This window comes from Lagenorhynchus albirostris, chromosome 18 (assembly GCF_949774975.1).
Source record: "Lagenorhynchus albirostris chromosome 18, mLagAlb1.1, whole genome shotgun sequence".
NCBI classification, from domain to species: domain Eukaryota; kingdom Metazoa; phylum Chordata; class Mammalia; order Artiodactyla; family Delphinidae; genus Lagenorhynchus; species Lagenorhynchus albirostris.
In genome coordinates this window covers 1,210,023-1,234,840 of record NC_083112.1, presented here as the reverse complement: position 1 = coordinate 1,234,840, position 24,818 = coordinate 1,210,023, and the positions used below count along the sequence as shown (strand labels likewise).

The 24,818-nt window shown below is 41.7% G+C and overlaps 2 protein-coding genes across 10 annotated transcripts in view; one reads left to right on the top strand and one right to left on the bottom strand.

Annotated features, from left to right (window-relative positions):
• XPO4 (exportin 4) overlaps positions 1 to 24,818 on the top strand; it is a 101,164-nt gene that overhangs the window by 57,146 nt on the left and 19,200 nt on the right. For 6 of the 9 annotated variants that reach the window (XR_009536844.1, XM_060129452.1, XM_060129450.1 and 3 more), the window contains 4 exons: positions 19,726 to 19,902; positions 20,378 to 20,520; positions 21,020 to 21,165; positions 22,015 to 22,192. The exons of 2 other annotated variants lie outside the window; for them this stretch is intronic. Coding sequence is in view for 6 of the 7 variants with exons in the window: in XM_060129452.1 (XP_059985435.1) it covers positions 19,726 to 19,902; positions 20,378 to 20,520; positions 21,020 to 21,165; positions 22,015 to 22,192 (644 nt within the window). In the remaining variant the exon portion in view is untranslated. The remainder of the gene's footprint in view (positions 1 to 19,725; positions 19,903 to 20,377; positions 20,521 to 21,019; positions 21,166 to 22,014; positions 22,193 to 24,818) is intronic. One more of the 9 variants, XM_060129454.1, reaches the window with a different exon arrangement.
• LOC132508635 (small ribosomal subunit protein uS19-like) lies at positions 13,633 to 14,123 on the bottom strand. Its single transcript, XM_060128960.1, has one exon. It carries the CDS (start codon positions 14,106 to 14,108, stop codon positions 13,671 to 13,673), a length of 438 nt encoding a protein of 145 aa, XP_059984943.1. The 5' UTR covers positions 14,109 to 14,123; the 3' UTR covers positions 13,633 to 13,670.

Here is a 24,818-nt window from a genome sequence, read left to right as displayed (position 1 = left end):
GGCCTCATTCAGGAAAACGGCTATTTCTTTTCCTTTCTTTTAATTGGTCGATTTCTTTTAATCTGTTTATGACATTTAAAAAATGGTGTTAGAAACAGTTGGTTACCCATTGAAACAGGCAGAGGGACTAGATTTGTCTGATGCTTTTGCATGACTCGTAGCAGCCAGATTGGCGAGGGTTGGTGAAGTCGAGGGCTAACGGGGGTCCCTGCACGATGAGTTACCAGAAGACTAAGCGAATCCTAAATGTATCTCAGCCGCATGGGGTTTTCATTCTGGCTGTGTGAGGTGGGGGCGGGGCCTGGGGAGTGGGCGGCGGGGCGGCGAGGTGTAGGGACAGACCCAGCCCGGCTGCGGTGGAGCTTCTGGGACGCAGGGCAGGGCACCTCGTGCCCAATACATAGTTGTTGACCTAAGATGGCAAAAGGTATAAAGAAATGAGCTTATACGTGAAAATCGAAAAGTTGAGGCATATTAAAAAAACTGCTTTGGGGAGTCATGCGTGGTGAGAAAGATCAGGAACTTTTGAGGGAGACGCTGCGGCGTGAGCCAGAAGGAGTCCTCAGCTGCAGGGCCTTGGGCAGGTTGCTTCACCTTCTGTGAGCACGTTTCCTTGCGGTGTGGTTAGGATGCTGGTCTCTTCTGATGTTTCATGGGGTGGATTAATGTGAAAGTGCCCCTACGGTGTGCACAATAAAATGTGGAATTATAATGATACAAATGAACCTTTATAATGGGCTTTACTAACAGCCGTATTATGTGTGCTGTCCTATGAGTAAGACCAGATCTTGAGTTTTGTTGTTTCATGCAAATCAGTAATATTATTTGTTTATTTTTTAAAATGTTGTCTTTTGTGATTTGCTCTCAAATTATATCTTTTTATTTTTTTGTAGTACGCGGGCCTCTCACTGCCGTGGCCTCTCCCGCCGCGGAGCACAGGCTCCGGACGCACAGGCCCAGCGGCCACGGCTCACGGGCCCAGCCGCTCTGCGGCACGTGGGATCTTCCCAGACCGGGGCACGAACCCGTGTCCCCTGCATCGGCAGGCGGACTCTCAACCACTGTGCCACCAGGGAAGCCCTGTATCTCTTTTTTAAAACACAAATTTATTTATTTATTTATTTTTGGCTGTGTTGGGTCTTCGTTGCTGTGCGTGGGCTTCTCATTGCAGTGGCTTCTCTTGTGGTGGAGCATGGGCTTCAGTAGTTGCAGCACGCAGGCTCAGTAGTTGTGGCACATGGGCTTAGTTGCTCCGTGGCATGTGGGATCTTCCCGGACCAGGGCTCGAACCCGCGTCCCCTGCATTGGCAGGCAGATTCTTAACCACTGCGCCACCAGGAAAGCCCCAAATCAATAATTTTAATATTAGGTTTTTAAAAACAATTTTAATCTTGTGAAATGTTTTGTTTTTCTTTAATATTGAAAGAGTTTCTTTTCCCAGTAGGAAAACAGATTCAGCAAAACACTTTTCTTGTTTTTTTAGTTGTGCTCAGGAAGGAAGGTTTTATTTTTATTTTTAACATGTATTTATTTATTTATTAACATATTTGTTGGAGTATAATTGCTTTACAGTGGTGTGTTAGTTGCTGCTGTATAACACAGTGAATCAGCTATACATATACATATATCCCCATATCTCCTCCCTCTTGCGTCTCCCTCCCACCCTCCCTATCCCACCCCTCTAGGTGGTCGCAGAGCACCGAGCTGACCTCCCTGTGCTGTGTGGATGCTTCCCACTAGCTATCTGTTTTACATTTGGTAGTGTGTATATGTCCATGCCACTCTCTCACTTCGTCCCAGCTTACCCTTTCCCCTCCCCGTGTCCTCAAGTCCATTCTCTACGTCTGAGTCTTTATTCCTGTCCTGCTCCTAGGTTCATCAGAACCAATTTTTTTTTTAAGATTCCATATATATGTGTTAGCATATGGTATTTGTTTTTCTGTTTATGACTTCACTCTGTATGACAGACTGTAGGTCCATCCACCTCACTACAAATAACTCAATTTCGTTTCTTTTTATGGCTGAGTAATAGTCCATTGCATATATGTGCCACATCTTCTTTATCCATTCATCTGTCGATGGCCACTTAGGTTGCTTCCATGTCCTGCCTATTGTAAATAGTGCTGCAATGAACATCGTGGTACCCAGCAATACACTTTTGTTTTACTGTGGTATTTTTTCAAAACTATATTTATTTAGGAATACATATAGATTGTCTCTTGTTTTAGGAACTCGTGTCTTAGATGGTGATTATGTTGCTGTAGCAAGAATTTAAAAAAGCAACTTCATGGGAAGAAAAATTCTTGATACTAACATGTATTCTTGAACTATGTTCTTGTTTGGTGGCTGTAGCGTGTGTATGAAGAGAGGCTGTTATTTATGACTGCCCTCAACTTGCAGTGAACTTGAAAGTCTCTGCTCAAAAAGAGCAACTCCAGTCTTCAGCCACTTTATTCTGTTGGCTGTTAAAATTTTTAGGTGTTGGGCTTCCGTGGTGGCGCAGTGGTTGAGAGTCCGCCTGCCGATGCAGGGGACGTGGGTTTGTGCCCTGGTCCGGGAAGATCCCACATGCCGCGGAGCGGCTAGATCCGTGAGCCATGGCCGCTGAGCCTGCGTGCCCAGAGCCTGTGCTCCGCAACGGGAGAGGCCACAACAGTGAGAGGCCCACGTACAGCAAAAAAAAAAAAAAAAAAAAATTTCTTGGTGTTACTTGAGGCTTCCTGAAGCCAAGAATTTTTTCGTTGCACCCGAGAAATCAAATTTTTGTCTATTGCTAGACTGGAGAAGTGAGATGGATTATAAGATGAAATTATTGCCTTAAAAATTAAAATCCTAACAAAATAATTGTTCATATTATTATGTCAACTATTTTATAAAATGTCTATAATACTAGTATATGCATTTGAATTGATTCAGTGAAATTTGAAGAGAATATGGCTTGAACTCTAGACTCTCATTTGTTTCTTGGTTTCTTTTGTCGGTTAAGTTCAGCCCCCAGTAGGTTCATCAGCCAGAAGCCACATAACATGTTAACTGAACAGAGCAACCGTCATGGTCCTTAAACTTTGAAGTGTGTTTGTGTGTTTGTGTGTGTGTGTGTGTGTGTGTGTGTGTGTGTGTACGTGCGCATGAGGGCTGTGGGTTGGATATGTAAGGCAGGTGGGAGGTGATGGTAGTAAACTTTGCCAAGGAAGAACTTCATATTTAATTTTAGTACATTTGTTCCCTAACCTCAAGACCAGCAGGCCAAGGTAGAAGAAGAAAAATCTTGATAAAGTTGGGAAGTCCATCATAGAATGTAATGCAGTAAAATAATTTTGCAGTTCCTTAGGTGAGTGAGTGCATTTAAAGTTCAGCATTCTTAACTCAAAATCTAGTTTCTCCAGCTCGATGGATAATTACTCTGTGGAGAGGAGGTGTGGTGAAAGAAATGCATTGAAGCCAAGTTACAAATGGAGAGGTGGGAAGCAGGAATTTGGGGGTATTTCAGGGATAAGAGGGAAGAACTTACTGTCTGGAATGGTGATGTCAGTACAACACAAATGTGTGGTCGACCCTGCACCTTAACTGCCGGGGGAAGGGATGGTTTGAGAAGCTGTGCCAACCTCCCTACCCAGCATTCTGCTGGCCGGGGAGGAATGAATGGATGATAGTCCAGACGGCGACCCAGCTGTCCAGCTGCGCCGTGTGCACTCATTTCCTCTGCTTGTTGATCAAAGAAGAATTAAATGAGATGCATGAGTAGCCTTGCACATTTAAAGTATGCTTCTTTTTAATCCTAACAGTGGCTTTACCTCTGTTCAGGATATTTGAAAGAAAATTGGTTACTATTACAACTTAAATACAGATTCTTATTAAAAGAAATCCTTAAAATAATTTCTATGTTTCATTTAATTCTGGTTGGGTCGTAATTTTGCCATGCAGTGTTTCCTAGCTTGGATATGAGTCAGCCCTGATTTTTCAGTCTGCTTCCAGTCCTAGCACAGAACCAATGTTTGTTTTACAGAATTCTTGCACTTGAGATAGAATGTAGTGGATTTAGATTAAAGCTTATTTATCGTCATAACTGTGGTTTCATATAGTAACCTTTGTATTGCTTACAAGACTAGCATTAGAAACATAACCAGAGCTAATGGGCCAGGGTTTTGAAAATGGACGCTAGAATGAGGTGGAAGAAGAGATGGCCCTCCTACCTCAGGTAAGGCAGGTGAGTCCCAGCAGTGCCGGCCCCTTGGAGTACTGCTGAGTCAGTTCAGTTCCGTGAATATTTACCCATCACCTACATGTGCCAGGGACTGTGTTTGATAAATATACGTTCTTTAGCATTAAGAATTTGGAAATACATATATGTTTCCAAAAGGAAGAAGTTACGTTAATCTAGGAGTGTAACATTTAAAAACTCTCTGAAAATTACACCTTGGACTCCTGGTGCGTTTGTGGGGAGTCGATTTTTTTTACGTGATCTATTTATAGGATTCTTCTAGCAGCTGCACTGCTTGTCCACTAAGTCAGTTTCTCTTGGGGGATTTCAGAAGCCAGGAATACTGTCAGCTGCATAGGTAGTCTGGAGTCAAATTAATTCTGTGCTGTCAGGACTGGCTATGGAAAAAAAATGAGAGAATGAATTAATTTCTTTTGCATTTGACATTCAAAGACTTCTAAATTCTTTTTAAAATGGAGAGCTCATGATCTGTTTGTGACATTTCTGCGATTTTTCTCTGTATTGCCATTGTTGCTTTCTATGATGCTACACTAGGAAGGAATATTTATAGCAGATGAGTAGCAGCATGAACTATTATAATTCAGTCTTTAATCTTTCATGTGCCCTTTCTTATTGTTTTACACCATGCAGTACATGTATTATTTGACCTGTCATTGGACTTGGGGGTTATGGCTGTGCCTGTAAATTTTAAACTTACTGTGAAATATTCTGTTCACATAAAGTAAAAGCTTTATATATATATATATATATATATATATATATATATATATATATAAACATTTGTAAAGAAAAATAAAATGAACAACTGTCTGCCAGCCATGCAGATTAAGAAACAGTATATTGATAGGACCTTTTCCCCCTTCATTTACCTGGAGTTTCCCCGTCTGTTGTTATAAGCACAGTTTATGTTGTGCAGACTTATTTCTGCCAGTTGATTTTGTATCATGTTTGCAAATGAGCGCTGCCAGGGAACCCCTGGCCAGTGCTGTTGGCTCCTTTCCCACCCTCTGCGACCTCTGACTGTTCAGTTTGCTTTCGTTCCCAAGTCCTTATGAGAGCAGTAGAGCAGCCCCAGGCTCTAAATAGGGAACACCGAGTTAAACAGGGCTATTCCTCAGAAATGAAACATTCCATGTGAGAGCTAATGGCCCACACCCACCTTATTGCAATTTTTATGTCTATGAATCATAATGCTTTTCTTTTTTGTTAATAAATAAGTAAATTAATTTATTATTATTATTTTTTGGCTGTGCTGGGTCCTCGTTGCTGCGCGCGGGCTTTCTCTAGCTGCGGCGAGGGGGGGCTACTCTTTGTTGTGGTGCGCAGGCTTCTCATTGCGGTGGCTTCTCTTGTTGTGGAGCATGGGCTCTAGGCGCACGGGCTTCAATAGTTGTGGCTCGTGGGCTCAGTAGTTGTGGCTTGTGGGCTCTAGAGCGCAGGCTCCGTAGTTGTGGTGCACGGGCTTAGTTGCTCCGCGGCATGTGGGATCTTCCCGGACCAGGGCTCGAACCCGTGTCCCCTGCATTGGCAGGCGGACTCTTAACCACTGCGCCACCAGGGAAGCCCCTATGGATCAGAATGCTTTTCTTAACTGACTCATGTAACTTATGTTTACATATGAAGATAGCACTCAGGGTCAAAGAAAGAGCTTTCCGATTTCATGGAGATGATTCGGAGTTGTCACGTTGGTTATTTGCTCTTTGTAGAAAAAAAGCTATTGGAGTTCTTTGCAGCATAACAGATATTAGAACTACTGTAGCACAGGATTTATCATGTATACTTTTACAGTATCTAACATTAGGGACACATGCATACACTTAATTTTTTTAGAGCAGTTTTAGATTCACAGCAAAATTGAGTGAAAATACAGAGTTCCCATCCCTGCCCCAGTACACCCAGCCCCCCGCCATCAGCATCCCTACCAGAGAGTGCATGTGTTACACGTGATGAACCTGCACCGAGGCCGTCATCATCCTGAGCCCATGGTCTACATCAGAGTTCACTCTTTGTGTTGTACACTCTGTGGGTTTGGACAAATGTGCAGGGATGTGTAGCCACCGTTACAGTCTCATGCAGGCTAGTGTCACTGCCCTGAAAATCCCCTGAGCTCTGCTCTTCACACCCCCACCCAGCCCCTGGCAACCACGGATCCTTTTATTGTCTCCATAGTTTGGCCTTTTCCAAAATGTTGTATAGTTGGAATCGTACAGTAATGTTAGATTTTAATCTGAAGTTCACATCATTGTTAAAAGGCGGAGCAGTTCCACATACTGAAAGTTGTCTTTCCCAAGCTTCATTTGCCAGCATGTCCAGAGACAAAATGAACTGCTGCTTCTATATGTCCAAATACTCACCAGACGCAAAAGCAGATTTCTTTCTGTGGCTGAAGAGCTGCAGGTTCACCTCCAGTACACTTGCAGGTTAATTATGGACGTTGACATGTCAGTGCTGATAGCATGTTTTGATTACCTTCTCCACCCTCCGTTCCCAAATGGGGGAAAGTGGAGTCAAGTCGCCTCCTAAGCTCTGCGCCCCTCTCCAAAGCCCTCCTGGCAGCAGGCCCGAGACACCCCAGGCACGAGCAGAGTGTCTGGCTTGGGCCCTCGTCATCTTGGGGCACGTGCTCCGGCTTGGCGGCTGGGTCTTGGCCAGAGGGGCTGTGGAGCAGGGCCAAGGTATTAGGAAAAACCACTCGGCTGGGTTTCAGTTCTCTGTGATTAGCCTGAAAGATTTACCTGCCAATTGTCATCAGCCAAATTGCTCACACTTTGCCTGATGAGTTACTTGTATTGGTTTCCAAGTGGAACAGAGGCCCTGTACAAGTTTGCAGTTCTTATTTTAAATCACCATCCAGTGATAGGGGCTCTGATGGTCCGCTGTGATCTTCTGTTTTGTCTAATATCAGGGCTCTATGGGAGGAATTATGGAATGCTCTTCCAATAGTAAAAGGCTTATAAGGCTTTCCCATTTTATTTGTACTTTTCTGTATCTGAATGATTACACCATGATAAGCATGCATTGTATATGTGCTAGGGAAGAACAGAGAGAGTTCTTAGAATTGCCTACTGCTTCCTTCTGAGCGGTGGGGTCAGAGGATGCTGTTCCTCTTAAGATATGTTCCCAGTCTGTTTATTTTGGCAACATAAACTGTTCAGACTTAACAAATGATTTCTGCAAAGCAGCTGCTTTAAGTACGCAGAAACGGTCCGCCCGGTACTCAGCTGGCGGCAGTGATTTCTGCTGCAGGCGCACACCAGCTGCTGCAGCGACCAGGTGGGCACTTACCTGGCCTTTTGTTTAAATTTTTTTAAACATCTTTATTGGAGTATAATTGCTTTACAGTGGTGTGTTAACTTCTGCTGTATAACAAAGTGAATCAGCTATACATATACATACATCCCCATATCCCCTCCCTCTTGCGTCTCCCTCCCACCCTCCCTATCCCACCCCTCTAGGTGGTCGCAGAGCACCGAGCTGACCTCCCTGTGCTGTGTGGATGCTTCCCACTAGCTATCTGTTTTACATTTGGTAGTGTATATATGTCCGTGCCTCTCTCTCACTTCGTCCCAGCTTACCCTTCCCTCTCCCTGTGTTCTCAAGTCCAACCTCTGTGTCTGTGTCTTTATTCCTCTCCTGCCCCTAGGTTCTTCAGAACCATTTTTTTTTAGGATTCCATATATATGTGTTAACATACGGTATTTGTTTTTCTCTTTCTGACTTACCTCACTCTGTATGACAGACTCTGGGTCCATCCACCTCACTACAAATAACTCAATTTCGTTTCTTTTTATGACTGAGTAATATTCCATTGTATATATGTGCCACATCTTCTTTATCCATTCATCTGTCGATGGCCACTTAGGTTGCTTCCATATCGTGTCTGTTGTAAGTACTGCTGCAGTGAATATTGTGATACATGTCTCTTTTTGAATTGTGCTTTTCTCAGGGTATATGCCCAGTAGTGGGATTGCTGGGTCGTATGGTAGTTCTATTTTTAGTTTTTTACGGAACCTCCATACTGTTCTCCATAGTGGCTATATCCATTTACATTCCCACCAACAGTGCAAGAGGGTTCCCTTTCTCCACACCCTCTCCAGCATTTATTGTTTGTAGATTTTTTGATGGTGGCCATTCTGACTGGTGTGAGGTGATACCTCATTGTAGTTTTGATTTGCATTTCTCTAATGATTAGTGATGTTGAGCATCCTTTCATGTGTTTGCTGGGAATATGTATATCTTCTTTGGAGAAACGAGGTCTTCTGCTAAGTTTTGGATTGGGTTGTTTGTTTTTTTGATACTGAGCTTGCATGAGCTGCTTGTACGTTTTGGAGATTAATCCTTTGTCAGTCGCTTCATTTACGAATATTTTATCCCTTCATCTTGTTTATGGTTTCCTTTGCTCTGCAAAAGCTTTTAAGTTTCATTAGGTCCCATTTGTTTATTTTTGTTTTTATTTCCGTTTCTCTAGGAGGTGGGTCAAAAATGATCTTGCTGTGATTTATGTCATAGAGCGTTCTGCCTATGTTTTCCTCTAAGAGTTTTATAGTTTCTGGCCTTACATTTATTTTTTTAAAGTAAATTTACTTATGTATTTATGTATGTATTTATTTATATATATATTTATTTATTGTCTGAGTTGGGTCTTTGTTGCTGTGTGCAGGCTTTCTCTAGTTGCGGTGAGCAGGGGCTGCTCTTCGTTGCGGTGCATGGGCTTCTCGTTGTGGTGGCTTCTCTTGTTGCGGAGCAGAGGCTCTAGGCGCGCGGGCTTCAGTTGTCGTGGCACGCAGGCTTCAGTAGTTGTGCCATACGGGCTCTAGAGCGCAGGCTCAGTAGTTGTGGTGCACGGGCTTAGTTGCTCCGTTCCCTGTGGGATCTTCCCAGACCAGGGCTCGAACCCGTGTCCCCAGCATTGGCAGGCGGATTCTTAACCAGTGCACCACCAGGAAAGCCCTGGCCTTACATTTAGGTCTTCAATCCATTTTGAGTTTATTTTTGTGTACAGTGTTAGGGAGTGTTCTAATTTCATTCTTGTACATGTAGCTGTCCAGTTTTCCCAGCACCACTTATTGAAGAGGCTGTCTTTTCTCCATTGCATATCCTTGCCTCCTTTATCAAAGATAAGGTGACCATATGTGCGTGGGTTTATCTCTGGGCTCTCTATCCTGTTACATTGATCTATATTTCTGTTTTTGTGCCAGTACCATACCATCTTGATTACTGTAGCTTTGTAGTGTAGTCTGAAGTCTAGGAGCCTGATTCGTCCAGCTCCGTTTTTCTTTCTCAAGATTGCTTTGGCTGTTTGGGGTCTTTTGTGTTTCCATGCAAATTGTGAAGTTTTTTGTTCTAGTTCTGTGAAAAATGCCATTGGTAGTTTGATAGGGATTGCATTGAATCTGTAGATTGCTTTGGGTAGTAGAGTCATTTTCACAATGTTGATTCTTCCAATCCAAGAACATGGTATAATCTCTCCATCTCCTTGTATCGTCTTTAATTTCTTTCATCAGTGTCTTATATTTTTCTGCATACAGGTCTTTTGTCTCCTTAGGTAGGTTTATTCCTGAGTATTTTACTCTTTTTGTTGCAGTGGTAAATGGGAGTGTTTCCTTAATTTCTCTTTCAGATTTTTCATCATCAGTGTATAGGAATACAAGAGATTTTTGTGCATTAATTTTGTATCCTGCTACTTTACCAAATTCATTGGGTAGCTCTAGTAGTTTTCTGGTAGCTTCTTTAGGATTCTCTGTGTATAGTATTATGTCATCTGCAAACAGTGACAGTTTTACTTCTTCTTTTACGATTTGGGGTCCTTTTATTTCTTTTTCTTCTCTGAATGCTGTGGCTAAAGCTTCCAAAACTATGTTGAATAATAGTGGTGAGAGTGGGCAACCTTGTCTTGTTCCTGAGCTTAGAGGAAGTGGTTTTAGTTTTTTACCATTGAGACTGATGTTGGCTGTGGGTTTGTCATATATGGCCTTTATTATGTTGAGGTAGGTTACCTCTGTGCCTTCTTTCTGGAGAGTTTTTATCAAAAATGGGTGTTGAGTTTTGTCGAAAGCTTTTTCTGCATCTGTTGAGATTATCATATTGTTTTTATTCTTCAATTTGTTAATGTGTTGTATCACATTGATTGATTTGTGTATACTGAAGAATCCTTGCATTCCTGAGATAAACCCCACTTGATCATGGTATATGATCCTTTTAATGTGCTGTTAGATTCTGTTTGCTGGTATTTTGTTGAGGATTTATGCATCTGTGTTCATCAGTGATATTGGCCTGTAGTTTTCTTTCTTTGTGACATCTTTGTCTGGTTTTGGTATCAGGGTGATGGTGGACTCGTAGAATGAGTTTGGGAGTGTTCTTCCCTCTGCTATATTTTGGAAGAGCTTGAGAAGGATAGGTGTTAATAGAATTTGCTTGTGAAGCCATCTGGTCCTGGGCTTTTGTTTGAATTTCAGTGCTTGTGATTGTTCTGTTTATATTTTCTATTTCTTCCTGGTTCAGTCTCAGAAGGTTGTGCTTTTCTAAGAATTTGTCCATTTCTTCCAGGTTGTCCATTTAATTGGCATATAGTTGCTTGTAGTAATCTCTCATGTTCCTTTGTATTTCTTCAGTGTCAGTTGTTACTTCACCTTTTTCATTTCTAATTCTGTTGATTTGAGGCTTCTCCCTTTTTTTCTTGATGAGTCTGGCTAATGGTTTATCAATTTTGTTTATCTTCTCAAAGAACCAGCTTTTAGTTTTATTGATCTTTGCTGTTGTTTCCTTCATTTCTTTTTCATTTATTTCTGATCTGATCATTATGATTTCTTTCCTTCTGCTAACTTTGGGGGTTTTTTGTTCTTCTTTCTGTATTCTTGTTTCTTGAGGTAGGATTGTATTGCTATAAACTTCCCTCTTAGAACTGCTTTTACTTCATCCCATAGGTTTTGGGTCATCGTGTTTTCATTGTCATTTGTTTCTTGGTATTTTTTGATTTCCTCTTTGATTTTTTTCAGTAATCTCTTGGTTATTTAGTAGCGTACTGTTTAGCTTCCACGTTTGTATTTTTTACAGTTTTTTTTTCTGTAATCGATATCTAGTCTCATAGTGTGGTCGGAAAAGATACTTGATATGCTTTCAACTTTCTTCAATTTACCAAGGCTTGATTTGTGACCCAAGATATGACCTATCCTAGAGAATGTTCCATGAACACTTGAGAAGAAAGTGTATTCTGTTGTTTTTGGATGGAATGTCCTAGAAATATCAGTTAAGTCCATCTTGCTTAATGTGTCATTTAAAGCTTGTGTTTCCTTATTTATTTTCATTTTGGATGATCTGTCCATTGGTGAAAGTGGCGTGTTAAAGCCCCCTACTATTATTGTGTTACTGTCGATTTCCCTTTTTATGGCTGTTAGCATTTGCCTTATGTATTGAGGTGCTCCTGTGTTGGATGCTGAAATATTTACAATTATTATATCTTCTTCCTGGATTGATCCCTTGATCATTATGTAGTGTCCTTCTTTGTCTCTTGTATTAGTCTTTTTTAAAGTCTGTTTTGTCCGATATGAGAATTGCTACTCGAGCTTTCTTTTGATTTCCATTTGCATGGAATATCTTTTTCCATCCCCTCACTTTCAGTCTGTATGTGTCCCTAGGTCTGAAGTGGGTGTCTTGTAGACAGCATATACGGGTCTTGTTTTTGTGTCCATTCAGCCAGTCTGTGTCTTTTGGTTGGAGCATTTAATCCATTTACATTTAAGGTAATTATCAATATGTATGTGCCTATTACCATTTTCTTAATTGTTTTGGGTTTGTTTTTGTGGGTCTTTTCCTTCTCCTGTGTTTCCTGTCTAGAGAAGTTCCTTTATTTGTTGTAAAGCTGGTTTGGTGGTACTGAATTCTCGTAACTTTTGCTTGTCTGTAAATGTTTCAATTTCTCTGTCGAATCTGAATGAGATCCTTGCTGGGTAGAGTAATCTTGGTTGTAGGTTTTTCCCTTTCATCACGTTAAATATGTCCTGCCACTCCCTTCTGGCTTGCAGAGTTTCTGCTGAAATATCAACTGTTAACCTTATGGGGATTCCCTTGTATGTTATTTGTTACTTTTCCCTTGCTGCTTTTAATATGTTTTCTTTGTATTTAATTTTTGATACTTGGATTAGTTTGTGTCTTGGTGTGTTTCTCCTTGGATTTATCCTGTATGAGACTCTCTGTGCTTCCTGGACTTGATTGACTGTTTCCTTTCTCATGTTAGGGAAGTTTTCAACTATAATCTCTTCAGAAATTTTCTCAGACCCTTTCTCTTTCTCTTCTTCTTCTGGGACCCCTGTAATTCGACTGTTGGTACGTTTAATGTTGTCCCAGAGGTCTCTGAGACTGTCCTCAATTCTTTTCATTCTTTTTTCTTTATTCTACTCTGCAGTAGTTGTTTCCACTATTTTATCTTCCAGGTCACTTATCCGGTCTTCTGCCTCAGTTATTCTGCTATTCATTTCTTTTAGAGAATTTTTAATTAATTTATTGTGTTGTTCATCATTGTTTATTTGCTCTTTAGTTCTTCTAGGTCCTTGTTAAACCTTTCTTGTATTTTCTCCGTTCCACTTCCAAGATTTTGGATTATCTTTGCTGTCATTACTCTGAATTCTTTTTCAGGTAGACTGCCTATTTCCTCTTCATTTGTTTGGTCTGGTGGGTTTTACCTTTCTCCTTTATCTGCTGCATATTTCTCTGTCTTCTCATTTTGCTTAACTAACTGTGTTTGGGGTCTCCTTTTCACAGGCTGCAGGTTTGTAGTTCCCGTTGTTTTTGGTGTCTGCCCCCAGTGGATGAGGTTGGTTCAGTGGGTTGTGTAGCCTTCCTGGGGGAGGGGACTGGTGCCTGTGTTCTGGTGGGTGTGGCTGCATCTTGTCTTTCTGGTGGGCAGGGCTGCGTCCAGTGGTGTGTTTTGGGGTGTCTGTGAACTTATTATGATTTTAGGCAGCCTCTCTCTTAATGGGTGGGGTTGCGTTCCTGTCTTGCTAGTTGATTGGCATGGGGTGCCCAGCACTGGAGCTTGCTGGCCGTTGGGTGGAGCTGGGTCTTAGCGTTGAGACAGAGATCTCTGGGAGAGCTCTCGCCGATTGATATTATGTGGGACCGCGAGGTCCCTGGTGGACCAATGTCCTGAACTCAGCTCTCCCACCTCAGACGCTCAGGCCTGACATCAGGCCGGAGCACCAAGACCCTGTCAGCCACACAGCAACCCGTGCAGATGTCGTATTGCCAACCTGGTTCCAACTGACACTGTGAGGAAGGAAGGAACGCCGAACCGCCCTCACCAGCAGAGCGGGAGAGGCGAGTGCCTCCCCCATCCCCCCGTCATGCCCACTGTTCCCACACTCTACTGTCCGACGCCTCTACCTGGCCTTTTTAAAAATTAATTAATTAATTAATTTATTTAGACAAGTCTCTACCTTTATTGGCCAGCAGGCTACTTAAGGGGGATGAAGCGGGAGGAGTGGGTGGCCCCAGTGCCGGGCCGGCCGTGCTTCACAGGCTTGTAGGTGATGGAGAACTTGCCTAGGTAGTGGCCGATCATCTCAGGCTTGATTTCCACCTGGTTGAAAGTCTTGCCATCGTAGACGCCCACCATGCTGCCCACCAGCTCGGGCAGGATGATCATGTCGCGCAGGTGCGTCTTCACCACCTCGGGCTTCTCCGTGGGCGGCGCCTCCTTCTTGGCCTTGCGCAGCCGCTTCAGCAGCGAGTGCTGCTTCCTCCGGAGGCCGCGGTTCAGCTGCTGCCGCTGCCGCGAGCTGTACAGCTGCATCAGCTGCTCATAGGACATGTCCAGCAGCTGGTCGAGGTCCACGCCGCGGCAGGTGAACTTGTGGAAGGTCCGCTTCTTCTTCTGCTCCACTTCCGCCATCTGGTCGGCTCTTCAGAAAGGCTACCTGGCCATTTTATATGCCTTTTCTTCTGTCCTCAGAACCAGCATCAATGACTTTATTATATCATATATGATGAAGAGAAAAAATAAAACAGATAATAAAGTGACAGTGGGAGAGCCCACAGCCCAACTCGAGAACTTTCCTGGTCCTGAGGTTGCTGTAACTGGAGTGCTCATCCACTCCTGTTGCTAGCTGCCCGCCCCCCCTGCAGGAGAGATGGCCGCTGTTCTAAATTTTAACATTCCCTTGTCTTAACTTCTCTGATCATTTATATGGTAAGCTGTGTCGTTGTGTGAATATTATACCACACCTTGTTTTCCCATTCTGCCGTAAAGGAAATTTTGGGTTTCCCTTTTGTGCCGTTACGGTGTTAAAGTAAACGTTCTTCCACGTGTTTCCTAGCAACTTTCGTGAGACTTTCCTAAGGTCTAAACCTCAGAATGGAAGTTTTGGATCATAGGCTATGTAACGTTCAGTTTTCAAAGATAGTTTCCCGGAACTTCCCTGGTGGTCCAGTGATAAGACTCTGTGCTCCCAGTGCAGGGGGCCCGGGTTCGATCCCTGGTCAGGGAACTAGATCCCGCATGCTGCAACTAAGAGTCCGCATGCCACAACTAAAGGTCCCACGTGCTGCAACTAAGATCAGGTGCAGTCAAATAAATAAAATAAATGAATAATAATAATAATAAAAAGATAGTTTCCCATCGTTTGCTCCCATCGTCTGCATTCCCGTTGACCCACATCTTCACCAGCACAGCTTCTGCCAGACTCACAGTATGAAATATGATCTTAATTTGCTTTCCCAGGTACTAATAACATTGAGCATCTTTTCATACATATCAATACATAATTCCCATGATTATTATTATGAAATGCTTGTTTACTCTGTTGCTTGTTTTCCTATCAGATTGTCTTTTCCTTACTGATTTAAAGAAATTCTTTATATAGTCTGCACACGCATTTCTTATTGGTTTATTTGTATTGCAGATCTCCTAGTTTTGTGGCTCCTCTTTTCACTTTATGGTATCTTTTTTTTTTTTTTAATTTGGAATACTTTTAGATTTACAGAAAAGTTGCAAAGCTAGTACGGTATTCCCATATACCTAGTTTCCCCTAATATTACCATCTTGTATAGCCATGGTACATTTATTAAAACTAAGAGATTAACATTGGTGCATTTTTAAAAAATTTAAAAAATTTTTATTTAAAAAAAATTTATCTGTTTATTTTTGGCTGGGTTGGGTCTTCATTGCTGTGTGTGGGCTTTCTCTAGTTGTGGCAAGCGGGGGCTACTCTGTGTTGCGGTGCACAGGCTTCTCATTGCGGTGACTTCTCTTGTGGAGCACGGGTTCTAGGTGCATGGGCTTCAGTAGTTGTGGCACACATGCTCAGTAGTTGTGGCTCGCGGGCTTTAAAACGCAGGCTCAGTAGTTGTGGCACACAGGGTTAGTTGCTCCATGGCATGTGGGATCTTCCTGGACCAGGGCTCTAACCTGTGTCCCCTGCATTGGCAGGCGGATGTACAGCCTTGATATTCAGGCTGTAATATCTGTACATACAAGTTTGACTTTTTAGAAGGGGCTGAAGATACAGTTCCTTAGGAGGATCTCATGCAAAAAGAGGAAGCACACCTGCTTCTCAGAGGAATGTTTCCTAACAATAAGTAAAAAGAAAAAGAAAAAATCTCTTGCAAAGCTTCATATAGTGAACGATACGGAATCCTCAATCCCATGACAACAGATGATGCTGGAACAGGTTTTATTCGGCTCTTTCTTACAACATTGTTTAACCCTCAGTATACCACCAGGGTCTAGTTTTTGAGTTTCGTTTTTGAACAGTTCTAACTATTTTAAATGTCAGTTTTTCATAACTTTTATTCTTTCTTAGAGACTTTAGAACAAAAAGAACATTTATTACCATGTAATTATCTTAATATAAATCTAAAACACATTATGGATTTTTAGTGATCTGATTTCTCCCATATCTTGAAGCATTTTGCTATTTCATGATCTTGGGAAGTATTTCACCATTACTCATCAACTCCCATCCATAATAAAAAAGAGACTAAAAGAATAAGCAAATGGAAGAATGATAGAGTCACCTACAAGGATGGTATAGTAGTGAAATGAATCACCACAAATAGAATAAATGGCTACTCTTCATTATTTTTCAGTTTTCTAATTGCATTTTCCAAAATATAGCACAGTCTTTCAAGAAGTCTTGAAATAACCATCTTTTACGTTTTGTTGTTAATTGTTGTTTTTAACATTTCATTGGATGCTATTTGAAATTCAGAATTTTTCATTTTTCTGCCCATAGTAACAAAGAAAAGGAAATTGTCAGAATAAGATGTTTCAGTGATAAAACAAATCGGAAGGTGAATGTAAAGAGACAGTTGCACTCTGAGCCGTAATAACGTTGGTAAAATTGATAGTATAAGTGAAATCTGGGGCTGAGTTTTAGGTGATCAGTTTTCTCAAGCTCAATAATTTATGAGCAAACAGTATATTTCCAAGGACAAAACGAAAATATGGCATTCCCATCCAGTCAGTTATTCCATGGAAAACCTTCACCCAATATTCTGTGAGTTTAGAGTTTACTAAAGGATACTGACAGTATTTCTGTATCTTTTTTGATGTTCATGCAACAGCATTTACTTAATATGGTTTGTAATTGTATTGATGGTGAAAGCAGTATTTACAAAAGGGGTTGGAAGGAAATAAATGATGTAATGAAAAATATTGGTTGAATTGATCATTTTTATTGGTATTTATAAACCTAAATGAATATGTTATACTGCATTTATGGAACCAGGAATATGGCTGTCCTTCAACAAAATTATGAGCTGTCAAGGTTTTAAAAAGTGTAAAGCATTTTGATGGTACATGAGCGAGCAGAGCCAGCATTAGTAGTAAGTTAGAACCTCCTAGAGTTAGATTTTGCAAGTACAGTTGGTCCTCATCATTTGTGGATTCCATATTTACAAATTCACTTCCTTGCTAAAAATCCTTTGCAACCCCAAAATCAGCACTTGTGGAACTTTTCATGATTATTCATGGACATGTGTGTGCAAAGAGTGACAAAACGTATGATCCGCCGGCTTGCTTGTTCCCAGCAGGGGTCAAGCCGGGCGGTCGCGCTCTGCCTTGTTGTTTTCACCCTCACACCATAAACAGGTGTCCTTCTCACCGTCTCCAGTGCTTCATTTTTCGCATTTTTGTGTGAAACGGCATTTTCCAAAATTCTGTCACAAAATATTGAAGTTCTTGCAGTGCAATGACTGATAGGATGATTTTGCTGTTTCCGACGGCCTCCGGGTGCTGTGCCCAAGTGCGGGGAGGGTGGGGTGAGCCTTAGGGAGAAAATGTGGGTGTTAGATGAGCTTTGCTGGACAGGCTGCTGGCCATGAATCAGCAGTGCATGTGAAATAAGGTGTCTGTACACAGAAGCACACATAAACAAGGTGGTCACTGACCTCTCCACCTGCGCATGGTGAAAGCTGCAGTGACCGGAGTATTAGCTAATTCAGTGTTTGCGGGGACTTTGTAGGACACAAACACCACAGGTAATAGTAGGAGTCCAGTATTCACAACGTGAACATGTCCTAGTTAGTTACATTCAAAGAATGTTGCCTGTTTTCAGTATAAACACTTTCAAGGCCAGAAAAATAGGAATAAAATTTGGGTTTGCTATTTTAAAATTCTTAATAAAATTATCTAGTGAAGTTTTTTTCACTTTCCCTTTAGTCTTATGTAAAGTTTTCACAAAATTACTTTAAAAAAATAAATTTATTTATTTATTTATGTTTGGCTGTGTTCGGTCTTCGTTGCAGTGCGCGGGCTTCTCATTGTGATGGCTTCTCTTGTTGCGGAGCACGGCTCTAGGCGCACGGGCTTCAGTAGTTGCAGCATGCAGGCTCAGTAGTTGTGGTGCGTAGGCTCAGTAGTTGTGGTGCACGGGCTTAGCTGCTCTGCAGCATGTGGGATCTTCCCAGACCAGGGATCGAACCTGTGTCCCCTGCATTGGCAGGCGGATTCTCAACCACTGTGCCACCAGGGAAGTCCCCACAAAATTACTTTTAAATATTTTTTAAAAATTTAAAGGTTCATTTGATCCAGAATATGACAATTTTTCTTTGTATTCCGTGGGTTAATAAAAGCGAAAGACATAAAACACCATTCACTGGAAGCAGTTCCTTAGGTGCTTGTGTATTCTAATCTGGAGGTGGTATCCTGATGGTCCAGCTTACGCTGGAATACTAGAAATAGATCTCCCATTACTTTCTTTTTTGAGTCATTGACAAATTGCTGAAATAACAGTTTGGGGTGGCGTTCTCTGATGGAGGTTCTAGAGTTGGTGTATTTGTAGGTTGAGGCCTGTTTTGGAAACCAGGAGAGCAAGTGGTAGACCAGACCTGTAGACCGTTCGTGTTCCTGGCTCCTGGTTCGCTACATATTAGCAGAACATCTGAAACTGTGCCAAACAAAACCTTTTCAGGTGGAATACACAGCTCGAAGGCTCTGCTCCTTTATTTCTAACAAATTACTTACGAGAGATGCCGTTATTAAAAACTGACCCCGGAGTGTATGCTTATCTCTTGTGGCCTGTAGTGTATTTTCTGCAAGTGCTTTGCTTGCTTCTCACTTTTTTCCATTGGGTTGAGCTTGAAAGTCAATGAACGGTATGTTATTTATGTTTTTGCACCAAACATAGTGCTTGACACCTAAGTGTTCCGAGTTTCACTGAATAGTGATCTAGTGAATTTGTGGATGAAGAAATCGATGCAAAGATTGAATTATGTACCACATTACTAACTAATGGCAGAATTCGGACGTGGATTCTTGCCGGCATGTGAGAAGATGAGCAGAGCTGTCTGGCGTCCTCCGTGTGAGCTCTTCCTCCTCAAGTGGCAGAATCCTTTACTCTGAAGCTGTGTTAGGACCCAGCCTGTACATGGTGGTCGCATCCAGGCCTGGCTCCTTCCAGTCCGTCTGCTCACCGTCCATGGGGCTTCCCCGTGGGTCCTCACACGTGCTGCGCTGTTCCCGAGGGCCCTCCTGCCTCTGCGCCCTCCTCCGGCTTCTTTGAGGCCCATCCTTGCCTTCCTGGTTTCTAATAAAATGTCAAGGAGCATCTGTGAAGCTCTCCCCATGTGTTCTTAAATATGCTAATTAGGCCAGTCTGTTCTCATCATTCTTCAGTTTTTCTAAAATCATTTAATCTTACTTTAATCTTAACAGTTCTCATCTTGACTACAGAAAAACATTAACATTATTTTTGTTTGAAAAACACATCTGCAAAGCGCTGAATGGCTAGTCTTTTACAGAAATAAACATTAATTCCTATTTGCCTAAGAATTTAGATTAAGTTAGAAAGATTTTAGAAAGTTTAATAAAAAGCCTACACATATTTACTGCAATGTTTGAATTGATCAATTAATTTTAAGACGAGCTCAGTTAGCTTGATCATTGATTAATAATTGGGAACCTTTGTTAAAGGAAAACCTGTAACCCTGTCTGTCTGGCTGTGGGATGCTTGCTGTGATGTCCGTCTTACTCTCTGGCCATCTGTCTTGTGAATGTCCTTTGCTCTCAGCTGGATAAAGACGACATGGTGTACATGGAAGCATACGACAGGCTGCTGGAGTCCTGGCTGACGCTGGTCCAAGACGACAAGCATTTCCACAAAGGCTTTTTCACCCAACACGCAGTTCAAGTGTTCAATTCCTATATTCAGTGCCACCTAGCAGCTCCCGATGGCACAAGGAATTTGGTAAGTTTTAAGCCAGATTGTAATTAAAAATCTATTTCATCGTATAATAAATACTAGAAACATAGGTGAGCTCCTTCAGAGGACTTGCTGAGAGCATCAGATGGAGAGCAAAAGTCTAAACAGGTTCGTGTTTTGTGGGATGTGGCTTGTAGTTACCTTCATCTCCTTAGTTTTCAGTAACCCACCTGTGCCCTGTTAGTTGTCAGGTGATATCCAAAGGACTGTGGATCTTAAAGGTGTCAGATCTTTTCAGTGACAGAAGTTGAAGTCTCTGGTGTGGGAGGTGGGTGGGAGGTGTGCACTGGCTGTGTTTACGTGCGACAGTGGGGGGGCCATACCCCCACTCTTGCTCTTCGAGTTTCCCCCTTGTTGGTACCTGCCTGGGCAGCCGGCATGGCTCTGCTCGGCCTTCCTCTTCGCGTGTGGTGTTGCGGTTACGTGACAGCTCCGTCTTTATTTCTTTCATCGATAACAGACTGCCAACGGAGTGGCCTCTCGTGAGGAAGAAGAGATAAGTGAACTGCAGGAGGATGATCGAGACCAGTTTTCAGATCAACTAGCCAGTGTAGGAATGCTAGGACGCATTGCTGCAGAGCACTGTATACCTCTCCTGACAAGGTACACACAGTCCAAAGACACCCCATGGACAAATACTGTCTATTCACAATCCCCCGGCGAGCACTTAAAGTGTTTAAAGACTTTAAACACCCCCTCCCCGTACCCCAGCACACGGAACAAATGGACAGAAACACACTCACGATTGCGTTCCTTGGCTTGTACATTTGGAGCCCAGGCACCACAGCATAGATGGCAGAGAGATTATGGAAAACATGGTATGAGAAGTGATGGGACCCGTATCAGTAACATCTTGGAATAACCGGTTTTCAAATGCCTGTTGTAATAAACCTTGATTGTTTGTAAAGCGATGTTTTAATTCTATGTCATAAACAATAAATCACAATTCTTATAGCGCCATGAGAACATTGTGTACATAATAAATATTTTTGTATATGTGTTTTGTGCTAACATCTTAATTTCTGCTGTCTAATAAGTGGCAATAAGTCGTTCTGGGTGCTTACTGAGCTTCACGAAGCCGTTGATATTTTCCTTCTTGTAGTTTATTAGAGGAAAGAGTAACGCGGCTCCACGGGCAGTTGCAGCGGCGGCAACAGCAGCTCCTCGCTTCACCTGCTTCAGGCTCTGCCGACAGCAAGGTGCTGGATGATCTGTACGAAGATATCCACTGGCTTATTTTAGTTACAGGTCGGTTGGTTGTTTCTTTGTAAAATGTCATTGCCAGCAGAGTAGTCTCAGCCCCAAGAGAAGCTTCCTGAGTTAATAATGCTAGTTCATACGTAGGGTTGGCTTGAGATCTGGATACAGCTGTGGTATGTCACAGAGCTACGGCTGCTTCTCTCTACAGTACTGGCTGGCACGTGTTCAGTGCCTGTTCTGTACCACATGTTTTATGTGGAATTCATTGTAGCCCCTGCATTAGTACTATTATTAGGTATTATGGTTGTCCTTGTTGCTGTTATTATTACTATCATTGTTAATTATCACCCCGTCTTATACGCAAAGAATCTGAGACTTGGAGACCAGCCCTGGTCACACTGGTGTTAATGTTTGGAGCCAAGAGTTCAAATCCCAGCAGTCTTACTTTTCTTTAGGGTCTTCTTCTGTAACCATGTTGTCAGTGTTTCTGTATTTTAAATAATCAGGGAAAAAAAACACACAACTTTAATGTTTGGAAAGGCATTCCCAAATACTGACTTTTGATAAAGATAATAGTAGAATTCCTATTAACTTTACAGAATATAGTACTGAAAATTATTAAAAGATCACAGAATAAAAAGCCTACATGTCAGTATGAATTATAAAATTGGTGAATAAAACTTTTGTCCTTTGTCCTTTCCTGTGTTTTTTGAGGGTTAATTATCTTAGAAACAGAAAGTTTCTCATCAAACTTGAATTAACATATTAACATTTATAATTTACTTTTACATCAATTTATATGGTGTATATAAATCAGATAAAACTGAAAACATTTATAGTACAATTTGTTAAATGTAGATTGTTAAGTGTTCATTTTTAATTTTTTTTAAACTGAAGGCTACCTCTTAGCTGATGATACTCAGGGAGAGACTCCGCTAATACCTCCAGAAGTAATGGAATATTCCATTAAGCATTCATCTGAAGTTGACATTAATACAACACTTCAAATTTTGGGATCTCCAGGAGAAAAGGCTTCTTCCATCCCAGGGTACAACAGAACAGATTCTGTGATTAGGTAATATGACCTCTATAGCTGTGCTCTTGTAATTGATTCTGTTTTATAAGTTCTGAATTGACGGGTAGATGACTCGAGGGACAGGCGGGTTGTAAAGCTGACACACGAAAGAAGATAAAACTCGGAGAAGCCTTGAAACAAACAAGGATGGCAAGTACTCAGCACATTTAAGCGGTACCACTCTGGTGGGAATTGGCAGCTGTGTCCAGTACCGAGGAGGACAAGTGTAAGGTTATTCTGGATGCATGAGGCCTTGAAGGGACATTTGGTCTAATTCCTGCAGACACAGCCCTTGACCATCAGAAAGCAGTGCTAATGCGGGTTCAGGCACCTGAATGAAAGCACCAAGAGTGGGAAATTCTTAGAAACCAGGTGAACGTGAACACGTATTTATTGTTCAGGAAGCTGGAATGACTTTCCGGTGGCTTTCCTGGCCTCTCATAAAGTAGAAATATTTGTCCTGAGTGTGTGTGAACCTTGAGAGCCCTGTTATAAGATGGCAGTGTGCCTCAGATGAAAGAATTCACTGTGATCTTCCTGAGAGGAGTGGTAAAACTTCCATTAATTCTGGATGGTGAAGTTAAGGAGGGATGAACGTGAACTAAATATCCTCCTAAAAGTGGATTTGAAAACAGCAATTTAAGTTTCAGCATCTTAAACTTTAAGTTTAGGTTGCAGACAGAGAGAATAATGACATAATATTGGTTTTTGTCTGTTGCAAAATCATGAACTCAAACAAGGTGCTGTCCCCTCATTCTTTTTATTTTAATGCAAAATAACATAGATACCATTTAAACCTGTGCAATAGAAAATGTTTTTTTTTAATTAAACTGTTAAGTGGATATCAAGGAAATGTTTGGGAATTTATTTCCTTTATTGTTGCATTCTCTGATTTGAAATAAAATGTCAATGTCAATGCTCTATTGGAAAAGTTTTATTTCTTCCTTTTGGGATTGCTTTCAGCATTAGGTGGAGTAATTGCTTTGGTTTGGTTCATGGTGAATGTTAACTGCGGAGTCAGTTCATTTCAGGGTGCTGTCCTGTTGTGTTCTGCGTCACTGTTCTTGCCTGGGCAGTACCCTCAGGAATGCTTTCCTTGTATTTTCAGTGCTTTTTCAATTTTTGCCAGTCTTGGGTATCAGTGAGGGAGCAAAACATTTTGGTGTCTGAGAGCAAAGCCTGTGAAGGGTTGAGGTGGGGACCGGAACAACAGGAGTCACCGTTGTTCTTCAGTCCAAAGAGCGAGTGTGACATTGAACGGCAGGAGGGAGACAGACCTTGTTTACTAAGAAAGTGGTTTGCATTTCTTGAAGAAATCATCATTTGACAAGTAACTATCGAGTGCTTACTCCGTACCAGGCACTGTTCTAGAGCGGACAGATTGCTCCCCCTTTCAAGCTCCTCGTGTGGGAGAGGGAAGAAGTAAGGGAATGGCGCGGTTGTTAGCAGACTGTCAGTGCCGTGGGAAGGAGGCCGGCTGCCCGAGGGCCAGGTGTGCAGACCTCAGGGTGTTACAGACCTGTCGGTGTTACAGGGTGCCGTCAGCGTGAGCTTTATTACTTCACGTACTTGAGGGACCCCACTGTTCTAAAGACGCCTCCCATTAATTTATGTGAACGCGTTTTCTCAGTGCTCGTATCTATTGAAATGAAAAACAGGAATCAAATTACACATGGACTAATTTGGAAAAATCAAACCCTGCCACATTAATCTTATTAAGATACATCCGTTTTATTTATTTATTTTAATATTTTTAAATTGCAGTATAGCTGGCCTACAATATTGTGTAAGTTACTGGTGTAGAATATAGTCATTCACAGTTTTTTAAGTTTATGCTCCATTTATAGTTAGTATAAAATATTGGCTATATTCCCTGTGTTGTACGTAAAGTTTCATTTTTAATAAATGTGTTTAATAATTTATTTAAATTTGTGTGATATTTTGCTCAATTGTGTACTACTAAGTTTTGTAACGATAACTCAATCCAGAAGACATTTTTAACACAGTCTTATCACTGGAAAGTTTTAAAAATTATATTTTAATATCTATACATACTTGTTTCAGAGAAGTATATGGTGTGATCGATAAAGCGAGTATAAGAAGTTTATTATATTAGGATAATAGTCTGTGGGGAAATGAAATAGGAATAAAAATTTAAGGCGAGAAAGAAAGTGTAAAGCTTCCAACTGTGAAAGAAAAACTTGTTTCTCTTTCACATGGATGGTGATGGGTATCAGAATTCTAGGGTAGTTAAATCCCAGTGCATATATTTACATGGTTGCTGTGATTGCTTAGTGCACGTTCTGAGAGCCTGCAGATTACATCATTTAAGCTCTTTATTCTTATGGGGAAAATTTGATACTTCAACTTAAAATGCATTGTGAGATCGTTGGCTTAGTTTTGCTCACATACACTCTAAAATCATTTTTAAAACCGTGAGCACTGTTGGCATAGCGAGTGTATGTAGTGAAACAAGAAGACCGTAAACCCACCTGTGTAAAGAAGACGGTCAGAGAAGGGGGATGTCGCCAGCTGCGAAGGAGGTAGCAGTGGGTCGGGCTGAAACTGCCGTGAGGTTTCACAGCAGGGAGATGGCTTCACTCACCCTGAGAGCAGCAATGAAAGC

What these genes read in the sequence shown, in the direction of transcription:
- LOC132508635 (XM_060128960.1), bottom strand. Translation starts at nt 14,108, where the DNA reads ATGGCGGAAGTGGAGCAGAAGAAGAAGCGGACCTTCCACAAGTTCACC.